This window comes from Mobula hypostoma, chromosome 2, assembly GCF_963921235.1.
Source record: "Mobula hypostoma chromosome 2, sMobHyp1.1, whole genome shotgun sequence".
NCBI classification, from domain to species: domain Eukaryota; kingdom Metazoa; phylum Chordata; class Chondrichthyes; order Myliobatiformes; family Myliobatidae; genus Mobula; species Mobula hypostoma.
The window spans coordinates 144,220,325-144,241,508 of NC_086098.1; the positions used below are offsets into that span (position 1 = coordinate 144,220,325).

At 38.0% G+C, this 21,184-nt stretch overlaps 1 protein-coding gene across 1 annotated transcript in view; it reads right to left on the bottom strand.

The window, feature by feature from the left end:
- Window positions 1-15,065, bottom strand: part of LOC134357462 (protein lin-28 homolog B-like) — a 238,824-nt gene extending 223,759 nt beyond the window's left edge. Inside the window, exons 1-2 of the mRNA XM_063069074.1 lie at window positions 15,056-15,065; window positions 14,088-14,269 (exon numbers count right to left, since the gene is read on the bottom strand). Coding sequence (XP_062925144.1) covers window positions 14,088-14,269; window positions 15,056-15,065 — 192 coding nt within the window. The remainder of the gene's footprint in view (window positions 1-14,087; window positions 14,270-15,055) is intronic.
- Window positions 15,066-21,184: the final 6,119 nt, after the last annotated feature.

Consider the following 21,184-nt stretch of genomic DNA (forward strand, 5'->3'; position numbering starts at 1 on the left):
TTCCTCCACCCTGAGAATGGCCTCATGGTGGCAAAAGAGGAGGCCATTGACTAACACATCTGCACGGGAATGGGGATAGGGGTAAAAATGATTGTCCACCAGGAAATTCTACTTTTTGCAGATGGAGCTGAGGTGCTCAACAAAGCAGTTATGGCATGCTTGCCTTCATTGGCTGGGGTGCTAAGTATAAAAGTAAAGAAGTCATTTTACAGATTTATAAACCCTATAAAACTTTAGTCCAACCACACTTGGAATATTGTATACATTTCTGGTCACCCCATTATAGAAAGGATGCGGAGACTGGAGAGAATGCAGAAGACATTGACAAGGGTACTGCCTGGATTAGAGGGCATGATCTATAAGGAAAGGTGAAACATATCTGACTTTCATACTTCATCAAGTGGAAGGTACAAGTGCCTCAGGATTTGCACCAGCAGATTCAAGAACAGTTACTACCCCTGTACCATCAGGCTCTTGAACAAAAGAGGATAACTACACTCATTCTATTTCATGTGTTCCCATGACTGATGATCTCACTTTAAGGAATCTTTATCTGGTTACTTCCTGCTTTCATTATTTATTTATATTTGCATTTGAACAGTTTGTTGTTCATTGATCCTGTTTACAGTTACTATTCTATAGATTTGCTGAGTATGCCCGCAGGAAAAAGAATCTCAGAGTTGTATGTGGTGACATATATCTACTCTGTTACTAGACTTTACTTTGAACTTTGGTTGTCCTCACCAGAGCATTGGAGGTTGAGAGGAGACCTGATAAAACTATGAGAGGTATGGAGAGTAGACAGTAGAATCTTTTCCCCAGGGTAGAAATGTCCCAGAGTAGACACACTTCTAAGGGAAAGACAACATGAGCAGCAATTATTTTATTTTTTGTTAAAACACATAGATGGTAGGTGCCTGGAATAGCTTACCAGTGTGGGAGTACCTTCAGGCAGTTTGTTATGGTTTATGAGGCTTTTAGCTAGACATGATTATGAAGGGAAAGGGGAGGTATGGTTGACACACAGAAGCAAGACATTTAGTATAAATTAGCGGCAAGATCAGCACAACAGTGTGGGCCAAATGGCCTGTACTGTGCTCTACTCTCCTATGTTTATTTAAAATGCCTAAGCAGCCAAGACCCATATTTTCCTGTTTTACATATCTAGGCATCTCAAATTAATTTTAATTATGGACGAAAAACCTTTGTGCTTATTAAGGAAGAAAAACTCCTGTTGATTTGGAGGGAGGAAGGTGAGTGCTAGCAGCAGAGATATAATGGGCAGAATGAACTCACACTGTCATAATTTGAGGATACAGTTAACACAGTGCAGTAACCCCTCACTATCACAGTAAGTACGGTTGCAGATATATTTATTTAAAATGCATGATTACTAATGTAGTGGTAAATATCATTCATTATAGAAATTCCATCCTAATAAGAAATATTTAAACCTTCATTCAATATCCTTATGCAAACTTGCCTAATAATACAAAAGGTCTTCAGCCACCAATGCTGGTACGAGAATAGATTGTTCCACATCCCTCAGTACTCCAACCTACCAGTCACGGGCTTTAAAATTTTACTAACATTCATAGTATTCTGCAGAAGGATAGCTACCATTTTTTTGTGAAAAGACTTTCTTTTTGTTATTGATCATGAACGGACCTACCTAGAACTTTAGGATTAAGCCTCACACATCAAAGTTGCTAGTGAACGCAGCAGGCCAGGCAGCATCTCCAGGAAGAGGTACAGACGACGTTTCAGGCCGAGACCCTTCGTCAGGACTAAGGGTCTCGGCCCAAAACGTTGGCTGTACCTCTTCCTAGAGATGCTGCCTGGCCGGCTGCGTTCACTAGCAACTTTGATGTGTGTTGCTTGAATTTCCAGCATCTGCAGATTTCCTCGTGTTTGCATTTTAGGATTAAGCCTTCTTGTTTAGCATTATCTAATTCTTCTCTTTTTTCCACTCTTTTATCACTTTAGCCATATTGATTGAATAAGTTCCTGAAGGAAAAATTGCACCAGAAGAAAATTAAAGGAGTGTCACTATCATTAGCTTCCTTCCTTCCTGTGGAATAGGCCATTCAACCCATTGAATTCATACTTGCTGCAGACAGAGCAAAAACTTCAGTTCTAAGGCCCCTTCACTTATTACCCTGTAACCTTAAAGCTTATTCTCTCATCCATGCCCATCAACACCCCCCACCCCCATTTGATATTTCTTTTAATCACTTAAATATACTAAAGGATAATTTACTACCACTATCGCTTTGGAATGTTGGAGGCAACTGGAGCACCTGACGGAAACCCAAATGGTCACAAAGTCCGCATGGACAAAACCTGAGGTCAGCATCAAACCAAAAATTGTGGGGCAATTAGGCTCCCAGGAACGGACTACAAAATCTAAGGTTAATTCATAATAAATCTCAAAGGGACATCATTGTTAATTTGTTTCAAATTTAATGTGGGAGATCCGCCATGATGTAATGTAAATCATTTTGCAAAGTTACCTCAGAAAAAAATGAACCATGCTTCACTCATCTATATTTTATATATTATGAGTGTTCAGTTACTTTACTTAGGTCTTTTATCCACAGATTTTAAACTGATGCATAAAGACGAATTTAAAATACATTCTATTGTCAATCTGGCTTCTAATATCCAACAGATACAAACACACAATACATGCCAATTTTAACTATCTTCCTCAGTTTCGGGAGGCTGGTTTCTAAACAATCATGATACAATGACTGTACAGCACATCATTGCCTGGCTCAATTCATATGACAAATTGCACTGGAAAAAAGCAGGAGAGAGACAGATATCTCAAAAAGGAAACTTCTATGAAAAAACACAATTTGCAAGCCAAATCCTAATGCATAAAACTTGCAAGCAAATAGTATCAGTCACCAACCTTTACAATACATAAAGCCACTAAACAAATCAATGTTTTTATAAATAAACATAAAATGAATTATTTAAATGGCTTATTCAGCTATAAAATATCTACTTTATCAAGCAGATTTGAAGAACAAAACTACAAATGGAAGAATTTCATGTCCGTGCAAAATTCCATGAAGACACATTAACAAGTTATTTAATTTTCAAGCCGCATCAAGCAATTGCAATTTATTTAAACTTTCTGACTTTAACTGCATTTGTTAACTAATACACAAATAAAGCAGATTTACCTATTTTCCTCAGATCAATTACTCAGATCATAAAAAAAACATCTACTATTAAATATTAAACAACTATTAAATGTTATTTGTAACAATGCATCTTCCAAATTATTTTTACTGTCCTGTATATCATCAATAATAATCATGGACTATTTCCATTCACAATCAAGAAAAAATATTCATATTACTACATTAAAATTATCTCACTAAATTAATTAATTAATTCATTTATTTATTGATATCTATTCATTTATATCTATTGCAGCATGGAATAAGACCTTACGGCCCTTCAAGCCATGCCACCCAGCAATTCCCCAATTTACCCTAGCCTAATCACAGGCTAATTCACAATGACCAGTCAACCTACCGACCACTAAGTCCTTGGACTGTGGGAGGAAACTGGAGCACCCGGAGGAAACCCATGCGGTCACGGGGAGGACATGCAAACATCTTTCAGACAGCGATGGGAATGACTTTGGTGCTCATCATATACTTCAAATACTTGGAGTTTTCCCAAGTATTACCCGAGGAACACTTCGGAAATAACACCTGAAGTAGTTGCTTGCATGACAAAAAAACGTAAATATATTGAACCTTAGAGTCATTTCACACAGGCAAATTTAAGAAATTTAGTAGTCCAAAAAGCAAGAAGTGTACTTCAAAGCTTCATGAAGTGCCTTGTAACAAACAGTGCATGAATTGCTTCTCTTGTTTATAATGAATAAAGATGACAGATTGCTATTCTTTCTAATATACCTTAAGATAGAAGTTAATACTAAAACAGACCAACACTTGGATCTAGTTTTATTTATTTCACCAATAAATCATTATTTCTAATAAAAAGAGTTGCTATTTAAGATATGCATAATGGAGTCTAGTTTAGATAACAAATCTACACAATGAACTATGACCCCTTGAAAGCTGTGGTAATAAGATATCTCAAATGAGTTCTTCATTGAACAAGTGTTGCATGAGTTGAACACTTTTTTTAAAATGTTGCTTAAATCTGTTCAATTTATACATAGGAGATGTGAGGAGCAATGGCCTGTGCTGAATAATAAAGAAAATGATTTTTGTAACATTTTCTCTCTTCTGAAAATGTAATATTAGTGTGAGGTTTTAGTGTTAAAGAATTCAAAACTACCTTGCAAAGCACATTTACAGAGATATGGGATGAACAGGCACACTTGGCAAATCAATCAACACTTTCAAAGGAAGGAGGAGAGAAAGAATATTGTACCAAAAAAGTTAGATTTTATATAAAATAAACACCTTTGAGTTGTTTCTTGCTCAGCTAGCTGAAACCAGGGGAAGCTGAGCTATGAAAGCAGGACCAAAGCTTAGTTAAAGATAGACAAACCGGTCAGTGAATTGGAATTCAGCAATGCCCACTGGAAGCACATTTACATGAGCATGTCAAAAGGACGGTATTAGATATTATCTTCTGAAACTGAAAATTGCCTCGTCACTCATTGCCTGAGCTCACACTTGCAGAAGGCCTCTTTGGAAGAATTCTGCAAAGTATTGAACTTTGGACACCTCTTCCTCTTCCCTACAGGAATCCATGTGACTGCTTTATAGTAGATGTGCTTGGAAAGCAAACAGAACAAGTAAGGTAGGCTGTTTTCTCCTTGCTAATCCAGTGACCGTATGGGCTCAGCATCAATGCGTTACTTCATCACTGACTAAGGATCCACCAAGAATCCTTCTATATAATTTGCTTACTTATTATTTAAAAACTAGAAAACAACCAATAATGCTTTTTTATAGAAAGCTGAGAATCTTTAAGTTTTACAATGAACATTAGACAAAATCTCAAGCAATGTTTAACAACGTTTACTTAAGTGCTTACATTTTGATTCTTATTGACAGAAGAATCTTATTGACAATGTTTCAATAAGGCACTAATACCAGCTATCGGTTTGAACAGAATTACGTGTCTTCGATTTGAAATGTCATAAAGGTTAAAGGCATTTGATATTCAAATTAAAAATAAGAATAAACTGTGCCATTCCAAATCACATTTAAGTACACTGACCGATTATGTTTATTGAAATTCATCACAACTGAGAAAGAAAGTTAGTTTTGCTCGAAGGGTCTTCCATCTGTTTCTCTTTCTATAGATGCTGACTGACCTGCCAAGCAGTTTCTGTCTTTATTTCAGATTTCCAACACCTACAGTCTTTTTACCATGTTTCGAATGTTTAAAGATGTTTATTTTTACAGCATAAAATGAATTTCCTCTCAATTTGAATGTTTTCTTCCTTCAATGACTCTGAATACTCCACAAATTCATTCACCTAACTAATATTATGGTGGACTTAACTCCATTAAACAATTCACTTATATTCATTCTGATCTCCAGTCATAAGATAACATTTTGTATAGCTCTCCTTCCTGAGTGTTTCCTCTTTTGAAATCAAAAATTCTCTTTCAATTCTTAACTTAGAATCTGCACAACACTTTCTCATTTAGCTCTTCCCTTCTCCTTCAAACAGGCTTTTTGACATGCAATCTAGACATTGTTTAATCTCTTTTTATTTAATTTGTCCCTGCAAGTATTATGTACAAGTAATTGGCAATACTTAATTCTCTATGTGATTACAATATATAGGAAAATTTATGTTCAAAATACTAAAATTATTAATTCATTTTAAAACTTTTTATTAATTATTATTGAAAATCAACAAAAAATACATTAATCATCAACATAACAATATGTACAATAAGAATTAAATTATCAAATAACTGATTAACAAAGCTAAATGATATATCAATAATAATAAGAAAAAACAAAATGTTAAAACTACCCTTTTGGAAAAAAGAACCCCTACTAACTAAAACAAAAAAAAAACCCGACTAACAAAAAAAACGAAAAAAAATCCATTGGGAGCACAACCCCGGAGCTATACGCCATACAAGCTTCCATAAAAGAAAAACATCAATCCGCCAACCAAATCCATTTAAACAAGAATCAGAAGAGAACCATCTTAATTAACTCAAATCAAATGATAGTAGCGGGCAAAAGAACCCCACCTTTTCTCAAAGTCAAATCGAGGATCAAAAGTTCGACTTCTGATTTTCTCCAAACTAAGACATAACATCACCTGAGAGAACCATTGTATCAAAGTGGGAGCAGAGGCATCTTTCTATTTCAACAAAATAGCCCTTCTGGCCAATAATGTGACAAATGCAATTACATGTTGGTCTGATATAGAAAGACCATGAATATATTGAGGGATTATACCGAGCAAATCTGTCAAATTATTAGGTTGTAAATTAATTAATTATCACTATGTTGTGCAATAAAATGGGTATCAGTCTTATTACTCCAAAAACTAATCTACCCAGATATAAGTGTTTGGTATTTGTGAACATATCATTTCCATGCAAATTTAACTAGAACTTTCTGTAACCAATCCTACCGGCCAGTACTCAACCCAATCACCAATGTTCACTCATGATCATCATAGCAGGAACAGCTAAGGCCAAGCATGCCCTATTCTATTCTCCAGATATAGCTCTTCACAAACAGGGGTTTGCAAAGTGTAACAGGTCTTTCAGCCCATGTGTCTTTTAGGGCTGATCATTTCATATAAGCAGAGTCTTCTGGTCTCCATTTCTAATGTTCATGAAATTGAACCGTTTGTTGATTTTTCTCTTGCTCTCTCAGCAAACAATGTGCCCCAAATCTGAGACCAGGTATCCCACTAGAAGATGGAAAACAAATCTGCCTCTAGGTTTTTCAGCTGTATATGGACCTGCTAAGCCACTGGTAAGACAGCTTTACCAACATATTTAGATTTTACATTTCATCTTCTTGCAATTCATTCCACATTTGTTTAACAAAATGAACACTCCAGTAACATGGAGCTTCATGTTGGACCCAGATTTAGGGGCAGAGAGCAGGAAGAGGTATTGAATGTTGATATATTTTTGCCCATGATGGAAAATATCACTATGATCGTGATAAAAATCTTTCACAATTGTAATTCTTTCTGGAAGCTAACTTTTTTAATTATTAATAAAATACACATATTAAAGTGAATGACTGAAGCTATCATTCCAATGATTGCTGATCTACAACTGCTCCTGGTTCTACTGTGGTACAAAAGACCATTCTGCTCAATAGGTCAATGCCAGTTTCCAATAGTCCCATCTGTCCCATTCCCCTTCCAAAGTAATGCTGCTACTTATTTGCACTCTCTTTCTCATCAATTCCTCTATGGTTCTTTTGCCACCTATCCACACTAGACATAATTTACAGAAGTCACCTAACCTAAGAGTACATCTTTTAGAATATGGGAAGGAACTGCAGCACTGGATGAAAACCCTACTCATGCTAACTTCCACAGAGCCAGTATCCACAGTCAGAATCAAACCAGAATTCCTGGTGCAGAAGGCACTTTATCTTTGTTTTCAAATTATCTCCATACCCTAACCTTCCTCTGTTTCTATATCTCTTTTAACCTTACAACTCTTGAAAACTTTGTACCCTTGCCATCCATCATTCTCAGTTTTAGCTGCTCTACCACAGATGAGGTACATGTGACAATACTAAACCAATAAGAAACTTCAGCCTTTAGCTTTCATTTCCCCTCTATATAGCTCTCCATTTCACTTCCTCCTCACCCAGCTCAGGCTATTCTTTAAAATCAATCACTTTGACAACGCTTTAGATCACCTGCCATATCATCTCCTAAAGTTACCTTTTCTCAAGGCTTTAAGGTCCTATGAAAACGTTTTGGAGATTTGATCCTATTAAAGATGCTACATGGGTAGAAATCACCATTTGTATATGATGCAAAACAAATTCTTTCCCCAATTTTCATCACAATACGAAATGCTTCGTTAATAATCTTATAGAGGAAATGGGCTGTAATATCAAATTAATTTTAAACCGTGCATATCTCAAGAAGTCAATTACTCATCGGTACATCGTAACCAAGAATATTTTGCTCCATTTGCATACAAAAACTACTCATTATCACCGAAATCTTTAACATTAAGGTGTGATGTATAAGTTGTGTGTCATTCAGTCTTGAGAGAAAAAGTTAACTGAATGGGAAAAGACCCATTGTGAGGAACGGAATAACTCATTTTTAACTATTTTTCTTTTACAAGTCATGCTAACCATTAAATTGCTTTTAATAGGCAATTTATAAACATTACTATTGTGACTAATCTTGTCAAATACTACTGTCAAGCACTTAAGATGTTAAAATGATAATTAAGCATTTTCAACATGAAAATTATTAACATTCTAAATTAACTAAACAATTTTTATTATAAATCAGGTTACCAGTTCAAGAACTAAAGCTACAAACTACATCAATTTAACAGGCATTAATATATTTACGGAAAAAAATAACATGCAAATACTCAATGAAAATGGGCTTTTAAATCACTTTATAACAGAAACAGCTCCAAATGTCTTATCAGCAAGGGAGCTAGCTTTATCCAGTTTATCTCATTAAAGGGGACTGACAATTTAGTTGGATGGGAAGCCAAACGCCTAGATCTTCAAAGAATAATAGTGTCAACCAGATCCAATCCAGGATCAGTTAAACATACTTTCTAAAACAATTGGCATACCCAAATGTTTGAAACCTTAAGAATTAATTTTCTAAGAGGTTGATATACAACATACTTTGTATAAAATACTTTAAATCAAAAGAATTTAGAGCAGCAGCACATTTTTCTGCTGTGTTTTACAATAAAGGTTGCTTCATATTTAAGAATGCATCTACTTTCAAGTCCTTGACCTGTGTCTACATGCAACAAAGTTAATTTCTTTATTGAAGCAGTAATCTCTAAGAAGAACAAGATTTAAATGGAGACAAATTAACTCTAATTTGGATTTTTTTTTAACAATATTGTCAAATAAAAGGTTCTAAAACAGATGAGGCACTTACATGATTTCCTTCAAAAGAGAAAAAAGAACAATTTTGTGGAATAAAACAATGACTAATGTGAACTTTGTACACATCTGTGAGTTATCCACAAACTAAACCTTCTGTCTAGGAAGCTATCCTACTGCATTTTTAGACAGTGACTCAAAACCCTAATTTTAAAGTTGTCAAACTGACCACCAGCTTTATTAGAAATGATGGTGCATCTTGAAAGATTACTTTAATCATGGTCTCCAAGAACATTTAAAATTAAATGTTGCTATTTACATTTTTTTTATTTGGGATGGTACTTTACTCTTTAAATTATTTTTCCATCTATTTTCCCAAAATTTTCAAAAGAATTATTTGTAGATCACACAGACACACACAGACACAGACACAGACACACACACACACAAAATTTCTTTAACCTTATTGCACCAAATATCTTTTGCAGCACTTAAAGCTAAGAATAAGGTATATGAAAGGGACAAAAACATGCTAAGATAAAAATAATTTTGTGCAATTTCCTCCTGCAGTAATCCTCATAAAATTTGTTATCCTATTAACATAAAATGAACACTTTTTGATACCGCTAAATTTATCAATTTACATTTTTAGAACCTCAGCGAATCTCATAGCTTCAAACAATTCACTGGCTGCTCAGACAACAGCTACCAGACTCTTGCTGCAGAACATGGGGCTGTAAAGCCGGCTGTGGAAGGTCTAAATATTAAACTGTGATTTATAGTTTCCCATGGTTTATTTCACACAAACCAGAACAGGATTACCGTTCCCAACAAAATAAAACAAAAACAAAAACAAAAATTGCCCATGATAGTATTTTTACAATACATTCAACCATCTTCTTGAAATATTTAACCCAATTGAAATCAACACTTCAGGCTCACATTCCTAATTCCTCTACATCTTTTTTTTGTTATTCCACCCATAACCGATCTCATAATGCTACATATATGCCATCACAAAATTTTAAAGAAATCAATAATAGTCTGTTCTTCATTTAGGTAAATCAAAAAGATCGAAATGTCATCGTTCCGACTAATTCAACGCAAATCATTTAACTATACAACACAAGACTTAAGATCAACCGTGTTTATTTTAAGAGTGATAGTCTCACACATCTTTTACCTTTTAGAAATTCAAATCATTTCCATATATCTTAGAATCTAAAGTAGTCACATTCAAGATTTCAAATTCAAATAAAATCAAAATCATAATTTGAAGCTAGGAGCTGTGGCCATAAAAAATTAATGATTTCATATTAATTATATTACATTGTGATAATTGTACTATGCAGATCTATATGATCTGAGATGCTTCAATGTAAGACTTCAAAATGGACAAGGTACTTGCATATTCACATTCTCCAAGAGGACCACAATTCTCAAGACTTAATACAACAAATTCAAAACTTCTACAGCAGTGGAAGAAAATTATCGGAAAGGTCTCTCCCCTGACACCTCATAAATCATCTTCAGCAGTCTGAGAGAGATTACAAAAATAAGAAACCATTAAAATCTTTTTTTTTTCCAGTTTAACTACTACACACATTAGGACCATGTTATTTTTAGCCAAATCAAATTTAAACATCTCCCAGGAAATCCTCAGTATTTCACACTTAAATTATCAAGTCCGCATTTCTTCTGGAATAAATATTAGTATTTAATACTTAAGATATCATAGTTCCTCTTGCAACACAAAGAATATAAATAATAAATTTAAAATGTGATAAGCATATGTAAGAGGTTACATAAATACCATCAGGTTATATAAATACTGATGTTAATAAAATGTGTTCATTGTTCAAATTAATAAGAGTCATTATGCTTCATATGTTTGATTATATATTTACAATTAATTGTGCTGTCATTTCTAAATGGGTCTTAATTACCAGTCTTAGCAGCTACCACCAGTGTCAATGAAATACACTTCATAAATTTGAAAGCTCTAAATTTCACTTTCTTGGCCTTACAAAGCGGATTTCTGCTATGACCAAAGTAAGCTGCTGATTGAAAGATTAGGTGGTTGGGCATAGCAGGGAGGTAGAAGGAAAGAAAATTGTTTTAATAGTCCCAATCTTAATCCTGGTTCAATATCCCTGCTGGACTTTGCACTTGTACCATCAAGGGAGAAATGAGTGGATTTGGCTATGATAGTTGGTTGTGATGCCTTGCACATTCAGGTAGTCTGTTATAAGACTCATTGATTACGGTAAGTGAATCCATATCATTGAAAGGACTTCAGGAAGAAGATGTGAATGAGGAAAGGCTGAAAACTTCAGAAGTACATTCACATAATAAATGACATAACTTAAAGTGAAATTTGAATTCTGTTTTGAACTACTCCCTTTTAGATTTTAAACCCCCTTATAGATTACAATACCACTTGCCTTGATTTTTCATGTATTGACTGCAATGTCTCTACTGTTTGGAGATATTTTCATACTCTTTTAGATATTAGCAGCATTCAAAAAATACATTCAAGGATGAAGTGAGTATATATAAATATTTCAAATAACAATAAAAGGGATACTTTGGCAAGTTGCAAATGGACATCACTGAATGTCTGCGTACCTTGGAGGTAGTTTACTTTTAGTTGTGTTTGTGTGAACTTGTTCAACACATATACTTTTGTCAACAAAAAATAAACAAGCCTCCTTAAAAGAAACAAACAAGCCAATAGGTAAGAGACAGCGACCATCAAAATTAACAACTCCAGACCTCAGAAATAAAACAAATACGAACTTTGAACCTTCCTCATTTCATTCACACAACTTTAGGGTAAACAAACGAATGCAAAGCAAATTTACATGAAATAGTTGAAACTAATTTGTGTTTGACTGAGATATATGGAGCCTTTGAAAGAAATGCACATAATATTTGGCAGCAGGTGCTCTGTTGCATCATAATAAGCAGAAATTATAGTTTTCTGGCTGTTTGACTTATTAAATTGTTTATTTCTTTGAAGTTACAACTAACTTGCTGAACATTTGAATATTAAAACATAGATTGGCTTTTAGGTGACTTTTGGTTCAATTTTTGATCTCTTGCTACTATTTAAAGCAGATTACAGAGCAATTAACTCAAATAATCCATGTTTCATTTCCTCCATCAGTTTCAAGAAAGATGAAGCAGTGGTTGTAGGTTTATTGAGTCTTGTGCAAGGCAGCTACACAAAAAAATTGTGAATCCAAGGAATATTTAAATTCCGTGAAGAAACATTGTATTCACCTTTCCAAAATTCAGATTACATTTCTTAAAAGTACATCCTTCATGATTTTTCAAGTGAAGTCAATAAAATACATTCCAGAAAAACATATTTCTTAAACAATCTGATCTTTAAATCTCCACATTGTAGAATAAATTTCAGATGACATACAATGGCAGCTCAATATAACCTTAACGAAAATTAAGAACAAGATGCAAGTTTCCTTTAATTTGTTAAATTGAACCTCTAAATAAATTTATAGGCGACTGTCTTAACTAAAAATTTGAAAATATCATCCAACCAGTGAAGAGGACGAAGTTAACACGACATTTGTAATTTTAGTTTGCTAAAAACGGGTGCAAAAAGCTTCATTTAAATCCTCTACAGGGCAAATGGACCGAAACAAAACGCTCAAAATCACCCTGACAGCTTAACTAAAAGGGGCAATAACCACGTGGAAACCCCATTTCCTCCTTTTTCCTCTACAATCACGATTGCAATTATTACAAGCGCGATTTGTTGTCTTGCAAACCACGGGCGCTTCATTCAAACGTAGGTCAAGCTGTGAAAACACGCTGTGATTCAGTCACACTGGACAAAAGTTCTCCCCCAACACCCCCCCTCAAAAAAACCTAATTTTATGCAATACGATTAGACTGAGGAGGAAATCTTAAACGACGGTGCTCGCCCGAAAACATTTATTTTCTCCCCTCAATGCCTTATGCTTGTTTTATGGACGAATTCTCTGTACTCGTCCATAAAGCAATCTTACGAGGTCGTAAACCCATACTTAACGACCCAAGGAAGGTTTACACACTTACACACAGATGGAAACATGGGGTCATCAATTGTTGAGGATGGAGACCGATGAATTGAATTCAACCATGGAAAAGGGCAATACCGGGGACAGGGCTTAGAGACCCATTCACTTCCAAAATTTATTTCGATCTCTTCCCTGGTTACAATGGGAGGTCGCCGACTCTCCGTGTATGTGCACGTTCTATATGTGCTCATCATTCTGTACAAGCAATTGCGTGCACCATAAAAAAAACAATCGCCGTTGCAACAGTGGGACAGACATTTCACGCAGTGCACATAACGATCTACAATTATCGATAATCCAAGTTCCCTTTCATAAACTAATTGTTCTTCTCAAAGGCAGCCGAGTAGAGACATCGTACAACAAAACGACCAGGAGTAGCAGCAAGGTATCTACAACAATCAAGGATCCGAGAATGGAATAAACATTGGGAAAGTATATAAAGTCGTTCTCAAGTCGACTGCATATAGCTAGCTACCTATCCCGTACAACACATTCACCCAACCATGAGACCAGCATTTCTGCGTTTCACCTTTGACCTCGCCAAGCAGTTCGTTATTTTGATATTTGTACCGGCAGAGAATGCCAATTGGCGTGCGGGTGCGATTTCTTTTAAGCGTAATTCATTCACCAACTGACTCCATCTATCTCATTTAAAGCATAATACCAGTATTCGCAGTGCACAGTGAAAGCCAATTTATGCAAAGGTGTCCTGGCATTCTATCATAAAGGAAGTCTAGATATCTTACTTCCAGAATTAAACCACAATACTGGCGAAAGCAAAAGCAAAATCATTGTACATATCAAAAGAGTACCCGATAGCACCGGCGTTCTAAATCAAACAACTCAACTGCAACTTCGTGTGGAGAAGCATTTTTTTTACAGTTGAGGTTTAACGACCCAACCCCATCCAAAAGTCAAATATTCTTTATGAATGAAACTTGAATTGTGCGAACTTACTTGGTGTACGAAAACATCGACAGGCGTTTCCAAGGGGTTCCCTTCCCGAGATGTCATAGAGATAAATCCGAATCCCATTCTAACGTTGAACCACTTACAGTGGCCTGCTCCCTGATGAACCTGAGTCTCTTCTTTTTCAGCCAATTTTCTTTTTTCGTCTCCACCACCTTTACCCGCCCCTCCTGGACAATTGCAAAGGCACACACACACGCACACAAGGTTGGGGAGGAAAGGGGGTAAATAAACAAAAATTCAATTGATCTGACGGACAAGCGTGGAGATAATTAGCAAAGTGCATTCATTTTTTAAAAAAAATTGTAGGCTTCTGAGAAAAAGGCACCGCGTCAACATGGTCATTGGCTACAGCATATTTGGCAAAGCCAATGTAATATCGATTTTGACCCATGTGCAATGCCAGAATTTCTTTCCCACTACTTCGTGTCTGAGGCCGCGAATTAAGTTAGCAAACCGTACGTAACCGGAATACGGCTGGTTTAAAACCGATCCCATCTCCTGCACAAATCCGTGTCACACAAGCCCGGCTTTTTCTTTCCCTCCTCTCGTTTCGCAAGTCGTGATCAACATTCACCAGCGTCAATCGCAGTGGGTTTTTTTTAAGTGTATAGTGCTCCGCTAGATAAGGCGCGTATTAACCGAAAAGAACTCCCGTAGCATCCGGCATGCGTTAACTGTACTCCTTTCAAACTTAAGGGGCAGGTGTACCACAAACTGAGGAAGGGGAGGAGGCGGAGAGAGACTGTGCTTAATCGGACACAAACAGTCCGCACAAAAGCTCTTAGAGACCCTTTGAAGTTCTGAATAAATGGGAGGGGGCGGGTACATACATTTAGAAGATCTACAACAATAGGTTTGGTAAAGCTCCCTGTGCGATCTCCTAAAAATCTGCAAAAAAAAAAGGTTCTTTTTTCCCTAAACAACAGCAGAGAGAGAGAGAGAGAAAAAGTAACCTTCGGCCATATTGTCACACAGGCCCCAGTGTCCAAACCCGCCCGATAAGTACTTTTTCCTCGGAATGGGAAATCTTCTGCATCAATCTAGCGTCATAGAATTCAGGGATCGAAAATTTAGCAATCACCAATGTTCGCATGGTCTAACGTGCTTTCCCTCGTTAGTTCCCCCCCCCCAACCCCCACCTTCTTCCCTTCCTGGCTCTGGCACACACGTGACTCGTCAATTGCATGCTTTCTTGCCGCTAATTACACATCGCAGTCTTGGAGAAACAGAACAGAGCCAATCGGCCTCTCCTCTAACCTGTCACCGCAATAATCGATGATGAACCCCCCCCCCAAATAAAACCTCCCAGATTTTTTATGCAGCTAATTTGTCCGACATTTTTGATGAACGTGTCAATTCGGTATACTTAATGCGACAGGATCTCTCTTCTGTTTTAGGAAGCATCAACCTTGGCAACATTATAAATAAACCTAGCCACAAATTAACTAATATGACAAACACGATTATTATATCAATCAATAATGCTATGTCAGTTCGCACCGAAACACCACTGGTAAAGATCCTGGACTAAATATAGAAGTTTCGTGAATGTAATACTCTAATGTTTGAATATTGGAAGAGCAGATTTCTAAACTAGGCGAAAGAGCCTCGCACATTTGACTAGGTATTGTTTAATACGTATAAAATCTATATTGCCGATAGTTATCAATAGGCACGATCGGGGAACAACTGGTATGCGTATCCCCTAAGCAAGGTGGGATCATCTGAGACATCATTTGTAAATTATTTTTAAACTATAAAATGGTTTATCAGTCACGCAAACCAAATGTGATACATTTATTTTGGTAAGGGGATGTCTATAATGGGCACAAGAACAAATAACGCGGTGCCTTTTCCAAGCTTTTGTTGATTGTTAAGTGCAAGTGGATAGGGAAACAACTAAGTTTGAAAACATATATTTCAACTCGAAAGATGATTAGTCTTCTCCTACATACGACCTTCCGCCATTTTTTGTTTAAAAAAAAGAAATTCCCTTCAAAACGGTTCAAAGGTCAAAACATTTGCTTCATTACTTCTGTTGTTATTTTGAAATACCTTTACATTGCGAGCTTGAAAGGAAAATGTGCAAAGCTATCCGGGAAAAAAAAGGGGGAAAGGCGTGAAGGCGAAATCCGGTTTCTTTGGAAGGTTAGGGGGTGGGGGCGAGAAAAAGTAACCGATTTACATTGCTTCCACGCATTGTCGATTACCATGCGTTTTGCTTCAAAAACTGGCCTGACGAGTCGGCGCCAACTAGTCTGACCAATTGTAAGGGGCAGTTTGCACTTACGAGGCTTGCTTACTTTTGTAACGGTAATATTCTAACCTCGCCGTGTTAAACATCGCAAAACATCTATTTTGGTATAACATCTACCTTTGTGGCTAAAGTGTGCTGGTCAAGCAGTGAGGGTCATTTTATTTAAAGAATGGGGGGAGGGGTGGAGGTTGAGGGAGAAAGAACTACAACCACCAACTAAAGTGGAAGCTCTCAGTCCTGAAATTCCTTTGAAGTCTTCAACCGTAAATTTCCGATAGGTTATTTCAAAAAAGCGCAAGATGAGGTACAATGCCGACACCAGCCTAAAATGACTGCGCTTGTTGGATCTGTGCACACTCCCGTCACTTGTCTCCCCAATGTCTTCCGAGTCACTTATGCTCCCAGTTCATTGACAAATTTTAAAACAAACAAGTTGTTTGGTAATACATTTCACCACCGCACAGACTTTCGCAAAAACACGTTTCATGTTGCTGTTATTTTCGAAAGAAAAATGCAAAGCCAATAAATTCCCAACAGCCCATTATCTACGACGAGTATATCTACCTGCCCTCTCATTTAAAAAGTGTGCGAGTACTTATTCATACAAAGAATGCAGAAAATAAACGGAAATTTGTCGATTGGCAGGGTAGCCTGCCAATACGAGATAATGCTGTCTCGTACTTTATTTATGCTCCAGCTAAATGAGCTGGTTGAATCGAAATGCGCGCCTCAGACGGGTTAAGAATACTTTCAAATTCTTGAGATTCTTATCGTCCCCGTTTACAGAGTAAATGGAGAGTTTTACTGTGTGCGCAATTCCTGCCAAAAGCATAAATGGACCCTAATCGTCCCTATACAAATCGATGAAGACAACCGTAACAAGCACAACTGATATATTTCGGTTTCTTCTTTAATACTTAATCCACTCCGCCAAAATGACTGTTTCAGGCTATTCCTCATATTAGAAGAATTAAGATTGGGTCAGCAGTGTGGTCAATGGTGTCAGATGTTTTCTGGAGTCATTCATTTCCTGCGAGAGGACACCAGCCTTTTAAGTCAAACGAAGGTAGAGCTTTGGTAATCTGGGAAACGCACTTCCCAGCTTTAGCCCATTCGAAAAAAATCGAGCACGTTGTTCTTTAGAATAAAAATAATCACCCTAAATACGACAGTCTCGTCCTTTAACGAATAAAAACGGTAGCCTAGAGAAGATAATTGACCGCAGCCTTGTTTTTTCTCCCAGTAAGCACCATGGTGTCTGGTCAAACACAGCCTTTTAGAGTCGCTACAGTCCTCTTCCACCTTCGATAACACTGCCCGTTAAAAACCTTACATTCTGAAACCTCATTGTTGCATTTCCCCCCTTTTCTTCCGCAAGAATGCATTCTATTTTCAAGGAAAGTCTAAGAAGGGCCTCGAGATCATGAACACCCGCTGTTTCATTTAACATCATTTTAATGTATAGTTAAACCTAAAAGCAATTCGTGGGATCAATTTCAGATTAAGTCGCAATAAAACAAGACAACTGGCGTTTCATTGCTTGATTACATACGTTTTCTTTTAATTGCAGAAAGTGGCTACTGTTGTAATGTAGTACACGCACGCGTCAGGTCTTTACAAATAGCAAAATTAAATAATGAGCGGATAATCTGTTTTATTGCATCAGTGGAGGGAGAAATGCTGGTCATATCGGGCAAAACTTTCCTTCAAAATCACTCTGCCGCAGAGAGGTGTAGAGATTAAGGTTTCTTCAGAAACAATGAATCTGAGACGGTGCAGTACCACCCTTCCTCACCTCCCCCCCCCCCCCCACTTCCAGTCCGTGCTGGTATCCGGGCTTGAACTGTCGACCTGACTCAACTGCCGCTAAGGCGGCCTGACAGGGTGTACCGTTTCGAAATGAAGCCCGATTACTTCAATAGAAATTAGCATTTACGATGCTAACGATATCCTGCACCCATGAAAACTACTCGCGATTTTTTTTTCTGAATGAAGCAAAACTAGGATCCCGGTTTCCTGTCTAGCCAATCAGAAACTGAGAAACATCAGCGGCTTTTAATTAGATTTGGTATCCGCTATTATTTATTTCTTAAACACTTACTTCACGCATGCATTTCGATAGATTTGTTATGTACGGTTCAACTGAAGCAAATAAGATCAGAAATGGGAAGTGTTTCTATTAAATTTTAAAGATGGTTTAAAATGTATAAAATTTTGAAATACATATGAGTTACAATTAATTGTAATTTACCGTGTTCTATTAGAATGGCTTAATATATTAAAAATAATTTTTAGTGATTCAAGATACATAGACGATGACTGGGCTGAACAATTGTTATGTCTTCGTGTTGTGTTAATGAAGGTGGGTCGATCCCTTTAAATCGGGTTTTCTGAAGACCAGCTGAATGAAAGACGATGCATAGCACTGTACGAACGCTAAATTTCACACTACATCCATTGTCACCGCCAGCCCACTCCCCACTCCGCAAAGTTTACCGTTTTCCTTACACCCCGACCCATTATCTACCCCTGCTGCACTTGAGGTAAAGGGAGTCACCCTTTCGCAGTCGCTTACCGTGCGAGTGATTTGAGTTCCCCTTACCTTCCACTCCCCAATGCAGAGGGCAGTCTTTCCCTGGGAATTCTTTCTATGGGTGGGGGTAGCTGGAATTTACTCTCAGCACTCGGACCTGCCCACAACTCTGCTCTACACGTCGATGATTGCGCGGCTTCCAATAAAGAGAACCGTGATTTTTCCACACACTAAACGCCAATATCTTAGCGGCAATAGATTTTGAAACTGCGCAATAAATCGAAAACATTCATATTAAGCGCAAAAGACACTAATCGGATCTCATTCATAAATTTAATCGGTGGGCCGCACAGGAGGGCATCTGAATCATTATACGCCAGCAATAACTGCAGCAACCGATACGGTGACGCGAGTCGTCTGATCACTGACTTGCAATCCTGCACCAACCTGCGTGCATGTTCGCATATTACCTCTGGGAGGTAAATTTAATTTTCTAGCCAATATCTACAAAATGCATAAGGCTTTCTTTATAAAAAAAACACTTACAACGTATTAACAATGTAGCTTTTGTAGCACGGACCATGGACTTCAGTTACGAACTTGTCGGCACCTTCAATAGCATTGTCTAAAAATAAACACGCAAAATGCTGGAGGAACTCAGCAGGTCAGGCAGATCTATTGAAATGAATAAACACGCGACGTTTCAGGCGAGACCCTTCTTCAGGACCGGAAAGGCAGGGGGAAGGCGCCAGAGTAAAAAAGTCGGGGAGTGCGGTGGGTGGAATGGGAAGGAGGATAGCTGGTACGTGAAGAGTCTCGGCCCGAAACGTCTTCTCCATAGAGGCTGCCTGGTCTGCTGAATTCCTCCAGCATCTTGTCTGTGTTGTATGTGATGGGTGAAGCTTTGTGGGCTGGAAGGATAAAGGGCTGGAGCAGAAGGAATCTGACAGGAAAGCAGAGTGGACCACAGGAGAAAGGGAAGGGAGAGGGGACCGGGGGGGGGGGGGAGGTGATAGGCAGGTGAGAAGAGGTAAGAGACCAGGATGGGGAATAGAAGAAGAGGGGAAGGGGAAGGATTTTTTTTTAACTGGGAGGAGAGATCGATTTTAATGCTATCGGGTTGGAGGCTACCCAGACAGAATATAAAATGTTGCTCCTCCAGCGTGAGGAGGACCTCGTCTTGGCACAAGTGGAGGCCATGGACTGCCTTGTCGGAACGGGAATGGGAATCGGAATTATATGTTTGGCCACGCACCGGGAAGTTCCGCTTTTGGCGGATGGAGCGGAGATGCTCGACAAAGCGGTCCGCCAATTCACGACGGGTCTCACCAATGTGGAGGAGGCACCATCGGGAGCACGGTACACAGTAGAGACCCCAGCAGATTCGGAAGTGAAGTGGACTCTTTGGGGCCTCGAATGGAAATGAGGGTGGTGGTGAATGCGCAGGTGTAGCATTTAGGCCGCTTGCAGGGATGAGGAGCGGGAGGTATTAGTGGGGAGGGATGAGTGGACAAGGGAATCATGGAGGAAGCGAACCCTGCAGAAAGCGGGGGTGGAGGGAAGGAAGTAAAGGTGGTGGTGGAATCCCTTTGGAGATGGTGGAAGTTGCGGAGGATGAAATGTTGGATGCGGAGGCTGATGGTTGTGGTAGGTAAGGACAAGAGGAACCCATCAATGAAGGCAGCGGGAAGATGGGGTGAGCGCGAATGTTCGGGAAATGGAGGAGATGCGGGTGAGGGCAGCATCAATAGTGGAGGAAGGGACACCCCGTTCTTGGAAGAAGGGGAGACATCTCTGATGTCCTGGAATTGGAAGTTGCATCCCGGGAACAGATGGGGCGGAGGCGAAGAAACTGCATTCTTACAGAAGATCGGGTGGGAAAAGGTATAATAAAGAAAGTGCTCATTTAGCTCATTTAGATGTACAGAGGATTCGATACTTAAGACGGAACCAAGTCATGTATCGGGCGACTGACAAAGCAATCGTTTGTCAAAATAAAACGTTAACATTAACTTAATGGCGGTGACAGATTAATTACAGAGGTGTAGAATTAGATTTCCAGGTCCTACTATTCAGTGATTCAGATGATAAAATGTCTAACCATTCCGCTTCAGAACAATGTCAATGGATTTTACACTGTGTGTTTTTAATCTCTAAAAGCAATGCAATAATTAGTGTACAAATCGACGGATTAAGCGAGATATATCGGTGCACCGGGATTTCTGCCTTTTCGGATACCATTTGGACGGGTACATGGATATGGACAAATGCGAAGGGTCGGCATTGAAGTCG